Genomic DNA, 13,036 nt, shown 5'->3' on the forward strand with positions numbered 1-13,036 from the left:
ATGACATTTTACCACATATTTATAACGTCAAATAACTAAATAGAACCAAACTTATCACAAAACTGATCACTTGATCACACATCAGTGCAAGAAGTACCTGAAATGACAGACATCATCTTTGGAAAAAATTTATTCAACATGTACTTTGACTTTGTCCAACCTACTCACATGGCGGAGGTGCAGATTATAACCTATGCTGCAGCCTGCCTGCCACCAGGGAGCGATCAAGATGGTTTGGCTTCACTTTTGGGAGCTCTTATTTCGTCCATGTCTATATACAGTATATGGTTTAAACTGAATTGAGAATGACATTTCTCACCTCAGATTTATGAGGCCGTGTAGATTTTTGTGTTGTATTAAGCTAGAGGCACACAAAATTAGTTTACAATTGCATGATCAGAGTCATTATGAACTGTAGCTCCAGTGTTTATGAGTGAGAAAGCCATCATGTTAAATAGTTGTCAGTCTGCATAAAAAAACTTTTGTTTGCTCTTGTTTTTTGTGCATGTTGGGTTCATCGAGAAGAGTTATTAGAAGAAGTTATTGTTGAGAAGTTGCCATGACTTCAAAACCATCAAGCAATTCATCGGGCTTTCTGTAGCCAAACAACCTGAAGTCACTCTCATAGAGCTTGTACAGTTTCCTCCTGTCCTCAACAGGCACTGTTCTGAACCAGTCCAACACAGAGTTAGAGGAAGTCATGTTAACATAGGAAGGGGGGAACTTAATGTAACCCTTCAACATTAAGAGCTTCATAAGCTGTTCAGCATCCTCTTGAAGAGTCTCCTGGTGGCCAATAAAATCATACCTGAGAAGAAAAACAAAACAATGTCAGTCAACAGGTAAAAATTATGTTATTTATGAACATTTAATTTACTGGTAAATTTTTAATTTTACACGTCAAAATCTATTTACATTTTTCAGAAAATTAGCAAATACATTATTTGTGTGTAACTCTAGATTGATAATTCCTCCTCAGATCAATAAAAACCCTGAATTTTAATGAAAAAGACATGATCTTTATAGCTTTGGTCGTGCTGCTGTAAAAATGGCCTTACTGTATGTGGCAGGGGTGGCACAGGCGGTGCATCTGCCTCCAGTGGGGTTCAAAGGGCCCGCTGTTCTCTGTCTTCGGGTCCACAAGGTATTGAATAAAGTTGTGAAATGAGGGGCTCAACCCTGATGCAAACGCTTCGTCCACTGAACGTGGTGGATCCGACTGGTTGCCATAGCGACGAATAATATCTAGGGCAAAATTCTCCAAGAAGAGCTTGTTGGGTCGCTGGAGTTTGTCTCTGTAGGCGGAGATGATGCGGACAAATGGGTCCCGGACAAACAGGAACTTGGTGTAGTGCTTCAGCTTTGCCTGTAGTAAAACAAATAATGTACATGAACCTTCTGTCATACTAATTCTATTCAAACTGAATCAATTTGAAATGGGACTAACTTCTTCAGAAACAAAGGCAGCTGTGGTTTGTGACATAGGAACATAGGATACTTCTGAGTTCATTGTATGGACTGACCATCATCTCTGTTCTGGGAAAGCTTTTTAGAAGAGTGAGGTGCTTGTCGGTGGGTTCGATTAGATCATCAGATACGGACATGGGGTCACGATACGGCTCGCTCTGCTTCAGGACAAACATCACCTTCTTCCAGTTGGAACAGGCCACCTGTAGATGAGAACAAGGCCAAGAGTTTCCAGCCATGCTAGCGGCCCTGTCAGGCTGTACTCAACGGTGCATCAAGCAAACAAGCCTGTTCTAAACTGTTGTGAAGTGTGTTTCTGTATCACCTTGGGAATGTAACAGTAGATGATGCCATGAGTGTCATCCACAAGGAGGTTCTTCAGCTCTTCTGCACTCATATCAGTTACACTGCACTTCCCCTCAGACAATGCCTCTTTATCAGCAGAGCAGATGTCTTTTAACTGCTGCTTTCTCTGTTCCTGCAGCTGATGCATCCTCTCCACTGTGATAAGAAGAAACAACAAAATATGTTGTAATTATCCAAAAGTAGTATTGTTGAATTAACTGTACTTTAGGATATTTTTCTCCTGGGAAGATAACAGGTGGTGGTAAAAGCAGAACACGCGAGACAAAGCCCCAGTTGGGTTTAGAAAGGAACTTTGTAGATGAAATCCATGATAATCCAAAAAGTAAACAGAGGTGCCAGTGAAGCACAAAATGTAAACAGCACATAGAATTAAGACGGATACGAAACAGGAATATCAGCTGAATTAACACACACACACAAAAACACACATATTTTACTTTACCACTCTTGCTGTGCTGTAATTTGTCCCATCCGTAAAAGTACAACATGATGACAAAAAAGGATCCAAGATATCCAAGGCGCAACAGGAGTCTTCTGTCCACTGCCATGGCAGCTGGGTTTTGTGTCTTTACTAGAACCAGAAACAATGAAACTTCACTGACTGATCTAAACCTTTAATGCAAAGGGCATAAACCATTATCTTCATTTTATTTTGCTAATTAAATACGTCATAGTAACAGTACCAACAACTGGAAAAATGATTCCAAAATGCGCATAAATTGAAGCTGAAGTCACATACTTATACTACTCTTGTTTCAGTGCTGTTCAAATGATTTAATAAAAAACTAAAATCAAACAATTTAGTTGGTAGCAAAAAACAAAACAAGCATCATTTAGCTGAAACCTTAACCTAAATATCACACATAATCCATCAGCATATCACTCACCTTGCTCCACCAGTGCAAAGACAAACATGTTCATGAATGGTCATGGCCAATGTTGATTCTGCAACATGCTCATCCAGAGCCAATGTCCGTGAGCAATACAAGGGGTGGATACTGACACCCTTTATTAAATGAGATCCAGGGCTAAATGATTATTTCTTACTTCTTATTGCTTGGTGAAAGCACATTTTATCTCAACTCCATTTGTGATTAAGACATTGATTTATGATGCATTTCACCATTCCTAATCCAAACAATATATTTTATTTCATATTTTATTTGTTATATTTTGGGTTAAATCAGTGATGCTCAGAGTGCTCTCGTCTGAGATCCAATGGTCACGTGGAATTCACAAACTCACCCAAAAATTGTCATTTTCAAGGGGCAGTAAGCGATTCTTAAGCAAAACACACATTTTGAGTCAAATGCTTGTGATGCTGCAAAACACAAGAGATTTTTTCACATTTTCCCAAGCTGCTTAAGATGTGTGTGTGGGTGTGTTTATGGTTGCATGTGCACGTATGTGTATGTTTTGCATACAGGTCAGTATGAAAATGTGTGTGCGTGTTTTCCATACTGATGATCATGATTTGCAGCAGTGACATTCAAATTAGGCTGGAGGACAGTCACACTGTTAGAAACCGAATGATTTTCCATTATGTGCTTATACACTGATGGTGAGTTTGCTTAAACATATCTTGGGACCTAAAAGAATCTTTTACACAACTTTACACAACCCTTTTCAGTAATGCAATCACAAAGGCCACAGAACATTTTTCTTACATACTAGACACATGAATCCTTCATTCAGCATGCTGACAAAGAATTTGTGTGTGTGTGTGTGTGTGTTTTAAAGGGCTCTGCGTGCAGACGGCGTGTGTGAGAGCGTGTTATATGGCCTGCCATTGTTGATCCGCCCCACCACCTGCTGGCAGCTGGACTGGGAAGAAATGGAGACCAACCACAACTTGTTCCATGCTCTCTGCCACACGCTCAGGGTGTGTGACTGTGTTCAAGTTTGTTTCATCTCATGGCATCGTGTGATTATTCTTGGATTTTTTTTTTTCATACTGACCATCTATACATGTGTTTGAATAATACAAAAATGGACAGGCTTACAGTCTTTGTTGGCAGGCACAAAGAAACCCAGGTAATCCAAAACCCGGGCAGCAAAAAATATGCAAAAGTCAGGAACATGGACAGGGAACAGAGTGGGAACAAAACAGACAAACTGTCGAAGGAGACTGGGGAGCACAGAGACTAATTACACAAGGTAGGCTGGGATGATAAGGCACACATTAGGGCTTGACAGACATTCACAGAAGAGAGGAAACCAGAGAAAGACGGGAGGTAAAACAAGCAAATACACACACAGTAAGTAACTTCAAAGTAAAACCGGAAGTAACAATAAAAGTCCAAACAAAAGGAAATTGCACGTCAAACACAAAAATCCTAAAAAAACTTGTGAAATCCAAATGAGTTCAAACCAAGAGAAGATCCAAAAAATCCAAGTCAGATGGGCCGGATCCTAACAATAGCAACAATCAAGCAATTTTGCATTAATTATGAGACATTGCTTTAATTGAGATTTGTTTTTCAGAGTCGTGACTTGTTCCTGCTGCTGCAGGTGGAGCCTGTCCAGAGGTCTACAGCTGGAAACTCAGGTCCGTGTGTGCGCCTGTGTGTGCATACTGGCGTGCGTGCGTGCGTGCGTACACTCAACTGTATGTATGTTTGTGTGTATGCAGGTGTGTGTTCTCACTACCTCCTCCAGCCGTCCCCGTCTCTCACCCTCCTCCTGAAGCCTGTGGTCTCCAGAGAATTGCTGCTGCCCTGCTCACTGCCTGGCTCGACTCAGGAACCTGCACCTGACGCCATGCACACTGTACAGGTTAGGTGACCTTTGCTCGTTGTAGTCAAAGTACAAACATAGAATTATATTACCCTCCAGATAGCATCTACAGTAAACGACCACTGTAATACCACTGTACCCTATCAGTCTACTGAGGTCACCGTTCTGGGGATTCTCCCTTTTTATTCTGTAGTGAAACCAAACTCGCCAAAAAGCAGCTCCGCACGATGAAGAAAATCAGACTGTCACATGGTTTAAAAGTGCTTTGTTAAAGAAGGTGTTAGTGTGAAGTTGTGTCTGGTTTATGGACTGGATGCAAACTATCTGACCTTAACCAAGAAGATGTTTAAATATATCCTTCCATCCATTTACTATACACCGTTTATCCTCAATCCCAGCTGACATTGGGAGGCAGGGTACACCCTGGACAGTTATCTTTAGATATAGATACAGCAAATATCGAGTTAAGATGACAAATTCTGTTGTACACAAGGAGTGTGAGATAAGCAACATATATTTTGATAGACACACAACACTTACAGTATCACAGCACCATACAGCCATAGTTCTGCGTATTGTTTATTTATTATTGCCTGGGGGTTTTGGGGGTTTTTTTTATCATCAGAGTTGTCTAACTCAGCTGGATGAGGACATTGTGTTCAACCCTGTCTCTCTGAGCAGTCACCTCTACCAGCACCTCCGGAGCAGAGGCCTGCTCTCAAAGCCACGATACCCATACAGGTCAGCTCGCACTGGGCTTCAAGGGAGACGATAACTGTATTTATATTTATTACAGTATAGAAAGACGGGATAAATATGGTAATTGTAAGGACATGATATTGATGATGATGACGATGACGATGGCTGATTCCAGGCTCCAGACAGCAGCTGTCATTAGAGACCAGCCTCGGCCACCAGAGGGCGCTAAGACCACAGCCAGCCGACAGCCTCGGCAGGTAAACAACACAGCACGACAAGTGCTGCTCATGTACATGAACACAATAACATGGTTAAAGACCAACGTGACAGCTGACATTGGGAAGAATCATTTCATCAACCTCTTTAAAGCTGTGTACAGGGAGCGTGTTCTCCACTAATAAAAATGTCCTCCTCACTTGTCGCTTCCTTGCTCACCAGATGGCAGCACCCTCTACATGTAGTTCTTTAGCGCTTGGTGTAAATACACAGACGCAAGTACAAACTTGTTGTTGGTGTATAAGTTGATGATTTAGGGAAGTGATGCGGCAAACCACTGGGGGCCTGACTGGTGGAAAAGAAAAGCCGAGAGAAAGCTGTTGAAATGTTTGAAGTCATCTCAGCTCACTGTTGTAAGACTTTTCCAGACAACCACAACATTCACAGCGGCTGTTATCTCAGTGTTAGATAAACATACAAATCTCCTCATTATGCACTGCCCCCACATTATAACCAGTGGTGCAAGAAGTAGTCATATTCTTTACTTAGGTAAAAGTACTAATAGCTAAATGTGAAATTACGCCATTATAATACAGCATTATTTCACTGTAGTTAGTCGAAGGTGGAGCTAGTTTTAATAGTCCAGTGGTTCCATAGGGTCTCATCTCAAATTTTGTGTCAAGCAGCAAAAAATATTGGAATAAAGTGCAAGTACCTCAGAAATGTACTCAAATACAATATTTTAGTAAGTGTACATGTCACCACTGATAATATGTTTGAAATGTTAAAAATCAGTGATTGGTTTCCTCTGGAGTGATAACTGAAATGTTGGATTGTGTCATTGAGATGAAATCAGATAATGTTATGAATCATTCTATTTATTTTAAGAGTTTTCATAGTGCTTCATAAACACTGACGAATTAATTTGACATCTCACTTCTGTGGTACTTTATGACCTATTCGTGCTCAACCAGCATTGTCAATATAAGAAAGGTCACATCTATTATTGTTGATATTCAACTACTTTAAATATGTCAGTGAGTATTCTAAACCCTGCAGCTCTTGTTTCGTCAATTATCTTGAAAAAAAATATTTCTTACAGCATTTTCCTTTAAATAAGCATTCGGTTAAAGTCTTTTTTCTCCACGTATTACTTTGACAGAGCTTAGCAGTTCGTCCTCAACTGTATTTCCTTTGCATTAACGGAAACCTACTGTGACTGAGAGTATGTAACAGTTGGCAATATGACTCATCAGGGTCGATAAGGCTGATAACATGCAAATAGTTCACTGAAGCCGCAAAACAAAGAGAAGATGTTCTGTTCCGCAGAAGGACACACTTTGTTCTGTTCTGCTCTCTGTCTCTCTCTTTTTATCCACTGTCTGTACAAACACCCTGTTAATGTCCTTGTCCTCTTTTTCTTTATTTTGTATTTCTTTATCTCTCTTTTGTTCCATCTCATTTGGAGCCTCCTCCTCTCCTTCTCCTTTGAGCCGCTATTTCTTTTCTTTTTCTCTTTTTATGAACCAAATTCAGACTCCTGTGCTGTACTGTATCATTCAATCAAAGTTGACCTTTTATTTTATGTTTATATTCCAATCTTAGCAGCATCAAACTTAAGTGTTTTTCAAAACTTGTGCGTATACTTGTATTTCCGAAACATAAAAGGTCTGCGTTGTCCCCATTCAGCCGCAAAACCAGAGTCGCCAACTGGGAACAAACAGCAAGGTCAGGGCCACCGTGGCTCCGATGCCCTCTTCCTCCTCCCACTCCGCCTCCTCTTCCTCCTCCCTGGGGCCTCCCTCCGCTAAGGCCTCCCGACCCGCTCTGACGCTCCTGGGCAGCGGCGGTAGAAGCCCCCGGGCCCCGGCTCCTTCTCGACTGGAGGAAGACGACGATGACCCCTCGGTGATACAGTGAGAAACAACCGGAGGGTGAGTGGAAGAAAGTGGGCCGAGAGAGAACGATACGATGACAGGAGAGAGGGAGGTATAGAAAGGAGGCAGTGAAGTACAATCATAACAAGCCAATTAACACAGAGACACTTTTCTCACGTTCCCCTGCATCCACACACACACAAACACACACACACACTGGGGCTTGTTAAATTCACATCTAGCTAATGTTGTCCATGTGGTTACAATAAACAGAGAGAGAAATAAGCTGTGAAAAGAAGCTGTAACCGCCCAGAGTGCAGAACAAAATAAGTGTGTATTCAGAGTGTGACTGACTGTATGTGTCGTGTAAATTTATGTGCAAATTACCGTCTTTAAAGGTTTTGCGAGCGGCCTTGATTACCCACAAACTTTACAATGGAGACAAGATGATCCGCCAAGTGTGTGTGTGTGTGTGTGTGTGTGTGCGTGTGCGTGCGTGAGAAAGGAGAGCATAAATTCACTGCCATCTTTAGTTTGCTGAGGCAGAAAAACTTTAAAACTGTATTGTCTGCATGTTGCAGCACTAACACACATTGACACAGTATAACACAAAATCTCAAAACACAAAGAAACCATACAGTACAAGAATACAACTCAGGCATGCTGAAGCAGACATATAGAGGCTTCAATACTAAAGTGACTATAGACAAACACACACATACATGCACATTCCTTTTCCATTTTGCCCGTAAGTCCCAGTCGGAACACAGCTTCACTGTTTTAATGAGACAGAGAGGACAGAGGGGCCTCTCTGCGCTGCTTCACCCCCACAGCAAGTGCTCTCTCTGGGGGTTGAAAGGCAGTGAGGTTGGGGGGGGGGGGGAGGAGAACAGAGAATTTTTTTTTTTTTTTAATACGGAACATGATAACTTTGCAATGAAGAATTTCCATTGCGTGTGTGTGATGCAGTGACATCATTGGTTGAATTTTGAACAACATTCGTCATCGATCCTTACACATACGTAGATACTGGTCGTTGCAACATCCATCATCGCTTCTATTAATTCATTACTCGTCAATGAGTGTTGTCAGCCACACACACACACACACACACTCACATACACTCATACATAGGCTTAATCAGCCTCCCGCCATTCCGCCCCTTGTTGAACCTGGCTCCACCCAGTGGCAAATGACTTCACGACGTTGTGATGCTGCAGGACTTCCGCATTCACGAATTACAACCACAGCGATGCTTTTGTCTCCGAGGAGAATTCAACTGCACGTCCAGAACTACCCGCTGACATTTGACCAACTCCCCTTTCTCTGTCTCTCTCCGTTCTTTACCCTCTCTCCCTCGGTCACTACTTTCTGTTCTCACGAGCCTCACGAGCTCAAGTTGAGTCGACGTGTGTGAATTTCATACATTTGTTCAAAGAAGAACCACAGCAGCTTGTCTGTCTCCACAAAAAGTCAGCGTTCCCCCGTTTGACCTAAACACCATCAGACACACTCTGCATTATATGTCACAACTGTGAGAGATCGATGGGGACGTGACGCACGGTGACAAAAGTGCGATTGTTTGTGTTCGAAAATTCATTCAGAGTTGAACTCGGACAGTGTCTCACTGCTCGGGAGGTTTTATAGGTTTTGGCGAGTTTTTCAGTTTTATATGACAAACATCTCATTGTTTCTTTGTCATGTTCCTGTTCAGCTTTCATGTTGTGCGCGTTGACTGTTTGTCATTGTCTGATCTACAAACGAAAAATGATGTCATTGGTTGTTCCCTCTTTCAAATTAATACCAGTCGTTTATACTGGGATTCAGCTGTTGTTTGATTTCAAGATCTTCTTCTGCATATTTATATATTTATCAGATTTGTATTTTAACATTGGTTGTGAACTGTGTTAATAAATTTTTGCTTTTGAAAAGAAATCATCTAAGCTCCTTCTGCCTGCAGAATGTAGAACGGTCACCGACTTATAGTGCTGTGAAAAAGTGCATGGATATAAATATATAATCAAGTATATTCACGAACAGATCCGACTCTTATCTTTGTCATTGTTGCGGTCAATTAAAAAGTACACGAATGTCTCACGATCAAATGTAGGCCATTTGTTTTTCTTGAACTGCTGCATAAAACTCTTGTCAGGAAAAAGTGATTCTGCACAAGCCCACCTTTTCTGAGATCCATTTTTAATAATGAATGAATGCGTTGACCTTTATTAAAAAATTGCATTTTTGGTGGGAGGATTATAACGATAGCTATCTCAACTGCCACCTCTAACCTTATACCACCTACTGTTCCACCCACGGGACACCGGCCCTATTAAAGGGCATGAAAATATGAAGATTAACAGTATCTATATTGGAAAATGCGGCTGTGTAGACGCATCTTATTCAAATGAATGCGTTAAAAGCAAAACAAGTTCAGGATCCCTCCGACCAGCATTTCATCCTAGGGTGTCAATAAAAAAAAAGTTAAAAGATTTGACTTACTTTATTTTTAATGAATTATATAATCAAAATCTATCTGACAATCTGGGGGACTTTATGAGAATCGCGTCTTCTTTCTGTTCAATGTGGTAATTTTCCTTATTTTCTTTTTCCTTTTTTGATCACTAACCACCGCACAGGAGACGGTTTGTCTCCTGAGTTTAGAGTCATTGTTTCCTGAGGGCGTCGAAAGACCTTTCCCTGCACAGTCTCGTCTCATTTTTTGCAGACGGTGTGTTCATGTGTGTGTGTGTGTGTGTGTGTGTGTGTGTTTCACCAATGGGACACGTTGACTTTTAAAAAACACGTTGAATAAAAAATAATAAAAACTATTGAGGCTACTTAGAGGATTTTGGTTGGTCTGCCTGTCTAAAAAGTGCAACGATATTTCTTCTGTCTCATCAATGTCTATATCTGAGTCAGGATAATATTAGTACTGTGACTTCTTGCTTAATTTGCACTGTTCCATTTCCTTCTTTGCAGAAACCCCCGCCCATTAAAAACTCTGTCAGACTCTCTATCTGTCTCATGGCCTGTAATCCACTGTCTCTTTCCTGTGATCGTCGTCACTGGCCACAGGACTCCAGTACTGTACACACAGGAGGACAGGGGCAGGAACACGACGGTACAAGTGACACAGGTCGTACACAAGTTGCAGGCCGAAAATGATCGACTCTCTGGCAAGCCGCTCTGAGTAAGAACAGAAAGAGGAAGTGCATCTCTGTGAAGGGGGAAGCGGGGAGGAGAAGTCAGGAGGCCGCAGGGACCTGCATTAAAAACCTACTGACAGAAACCTGAAAGGTCTCTCCTCCCACGCAGGTCCGGAGAAGTCTGGAAGTCGGATTTGCTTATTAGCATGTCTCCGACGCATAATCATAAATCGCACTGAAAACCGGCTCCAGTCACCACATCTGGTCCAGAGGCCAAGCGCTTAAAGGTTTTGGAATAAGAATTCCGTTTGCTCTGTGAAAACTCACTTGTCCTCTCCTACAAAATGTTCTTTTGCAGAGCACAAGTTTCCACTTAAACATCATCAACTCAATCAAAACAGGCCTCCACTTTATTTCAGAGGCAGCGAGGCAAGCGACCGGATGAGAGACTATCGTTTCCTTTAGGTAGCGCTGAGAGTCGAGAGAGAGAGAGAGTGAATGAAACCCTCTCTCAGACTCATGACTGAACGCTTTTGCCTACGCAGAGCTAAAAATAAAAGCTGGTGGTCTGTTGAGTCATAGACGAGAGTTTCAGGTGTGTTCTCTCATATGTCGTGTAGTCATATGTTTCAGGCAGCTGAGAACCGGTACCTCCTTTTATATTAACAAGTGCAGCTGACCGGTGCGACCGGAAGCAGACAAGAGTCTAAACAACAAGAGTCTTTGGAGGATCATTTTTAGTACTTTATTACATTAAGCAACATGGCATATGACAAATAGTTCCAGATATGATAAATATATTGTCAATGAGCGGACTGTGACCAACACCTTGCCCCCAGTGCCCCCCCGATGAGTTGCATGTAGCATAATATGCTACATGGTGGTAAAATGCTTCCATCTGATATTTTACATTGGGTTCTATTAATTTGAATCAATTAAAGTATATTTTTTAAATAGTTAAATAGTATAGTTAGGTCTAAATACAATAATAAAAAACAATAAAAACAAATGCAGCCAGCCCAGCAGCTTGTATTTGATATATACAGAGCAGCAGAATTATAGTAAATTCTGCTTTTATCTATGTTACATTGGGTGAATTATATTTTACATTAGGTACTATCCATTTAAATCAATAAAGTATATTTTTATAATAGTTAAATAGTATAGTTAGGTTTAAGTGTCACAGGTTTGAAGGAGCACGACCCAAATGAAGGTAAGAAGGAAAAAAAGAGTATTTAATAACCGAGGTGACAAAAAGCAGAGTTACATAAAACTTCAGAAACATGGTGCATTTTCACCAGCGTCTTTCATGCAAATTGGCCTTTTTGAGTTTATTCTACCCAAACAGCCTATGGACCGACTGGTGAATTAGCTGTGAGATAGCGACAGATGCATCAACTGGGTATCAACTCTGTTTTTGTGTGTGTGTGTGTGTGTATTCTTGTTGTTGAACTGATCCCGTTATGTAAATCGGACATCATAACCTTTTAAAGAAGAAGTCACAGATCGAACAAGAGACCTTGATGTGAAAAAGTCACAAAAGCTTGAGGATAGGCAGAGTAGACAACAGGAAGACTGGCATATTAATACGATTTTGAGTGTGTGTGTGTGTGTGTGTGAACTTACAGACATGCGGCAAAGCAGAGACCTCAAACCTGCAGATTTAACTGTCTGGCCAAAGGCAGAGTCACGTGTCTAGAAACAACACACACACACGTAAGTTGTCTCTTTTGTTTTTTTCAAGTCGGTGTATCTAGCCGCACTAAATTGGCTTTTGTCTCTCTCTTTTTCTGAACGAATCAAGATGTCTCCACTCCATTTAAATACACCGTTGATCCTCTCTGTGTTTGGCACCGTGACACTGACAGAGGTTGATCTGAAACCATGAAGTGAGGTCTCTGATGTGGCTACCGACAGTGAGTGAGCACCCACCCACCCACCCGCACCCACCCACCCACCCACCCACCCGCACCCACCCACCCACCCCCACACACACACACACACACACACACACACACACACACACACACACACACACACACACACACACACACACACACACACACACACACACACACACACACACACACACACACACACACACACACACCAGGCAGTCACTTGAACTGTTCTTCCGATGTGTGAAAGGTCAAAGAAGCAGATGAGGAGAGGAAGGAAGACGAGGTGGTGACGAGCAGCTTTTTGATTTTTTCAAGTCAAAGTTATCGATCGTCTCAACTTGTTAACCTTGAGTTGAACAAACTTAATTCATTTGTGTGTTGCCAATTGAAGTCTTTTTTTTTTTAAGCTGGTGAACGATTTTCATTTTTCAGTGCAGGAATTACGATCTCGCCCGTCACGAGTCTGAAAGTTGGTTTTAATGACGTTCTACTAGTTGCTGCTAAGTTATGCCAATATATGATTTGAGCGTTAAAATCAAGCAAAAATGAGAACCGTCTAAGAGCACGCAAGTCATTATGAGAATTAATATGACGCCCCAACCAGCAGATAGTTATCTGAGCAGGAGCG

The 13,036-nt window shown here is 41.6% G+C and overlaps 3 protein-coding genes across 6 annotated transcripts in view; 1 reads left to right on the forward strand and 2 right to left on the reverse strand.

Annotated features, from left to right (window-relative positions):
* LOC118301390 (meiosis 1 associated protein) overlaps nucleotides 1-7,696 on the forward strand; it is a 34,138-nt gene extending 26,442 nt beyond the window's left edge. For all 3 annotated transcript variants that reach the window (XM_035626863.2, XM_035626862.2, XM_035626864.2), the window contains exons 7-12: nucleotides 3,574-3,715; nucleotides 4,318-4,381; nucleotides 4,466-4,608; nucleotides 5,195-5,310; nucleotides 5,444-5,525; nucleotides 7,174-7,696. In XM_035626863.2, the coding sequence (XP_035482756.2) occupies nucleotides 3,574-3,715; nucleotides 4,318-4,381; nucleotides 4,466-4,608; nucleotides 5,195-5,310; nucleotides 5,444-5,525; nucleotides 7,174-7,404 (778 nt within the window). In that variant the 3' untranslated portion in view covers nucleotides 7,405-7,696. The remainder of the gene's footprint in view (nucleotides 1-3,573; nucleotides 3,716-4,317; nucleotides 4,382-4,465; nucleotides 4,609-5,194; nucleotides 5,311-5,443; nucleotides 5,526-7,173) is intronic.
* Nucleotides 115-4,614, reverse strand: LOC118301391 (carbohydrate sulfotransferase 12). 2 transcript variants are annotated; one of them, XM_035626867.2, is made up of 6 exons: nucleotides 4,483-4,614; nucleotides 2,276-2,404; nucleotides 1,793-1,968; nucleotides 1,524-1,670; nucleotides 1,059-1,366; nucleotides 115-808 (listed from the first exon to the last, which is right to left on the reverse strand). In XM_035626867.2, exons 2-6 carry the CDS (start codon nucleotides 2,379-2,381, stop codon nucleotides 541-543), a joined length of 1,005 nt encoding a protein of 334 aa, XP_035482760.2. In that variant the 5' UTR covers nucleotides 2,382-2,404; nucleotides 4,483-4,614; the 3' UTR covers nucleotides 115-540. The 2 variants fall into 2 exon arrangements, with proteins under 2 accessions (XP_035482760.2, XP_035482758.2); XM_035626865.2 differs by lacking the exon at nucleotides 4,483-4,614 and adding an exon at nucleotides 2,721-2,819.
* Nucleotides 7,697-12,948: 5,252 nt separating the features above from the next.
* Nucleotides 12,949-13,036, reverse strand: part of dok1b (docking protein 1b) — a 14,634-nt gene continuing 14,546 nt past the window's right edge. The window contains exon 5 of the mRNA XM_035624165.2: nucleotides 12,949-13,036. This exon is cut by the window's right edge and continues 3,930 nt beyond it. The gene's annotated coding sequence lies outside the window, so the exon portion shown is untranslated.

This window comes from Scophthalmus maximus, chromosome 2, assembly GCF_022379125.1.
Source record: "Scophthalmus maximus strain ysfricsl-2021 chromosome 2, ASM2237912v1, whole genome shotgun sequence".
In the NCBI taxonomy this organism is placed as follows: Eukaryota; Metazoa; Chordata; class Actinopteri; order Pleuronectiformes; family Scophthalmidae; genus Scophthalmus; species Scophthalmus maximus.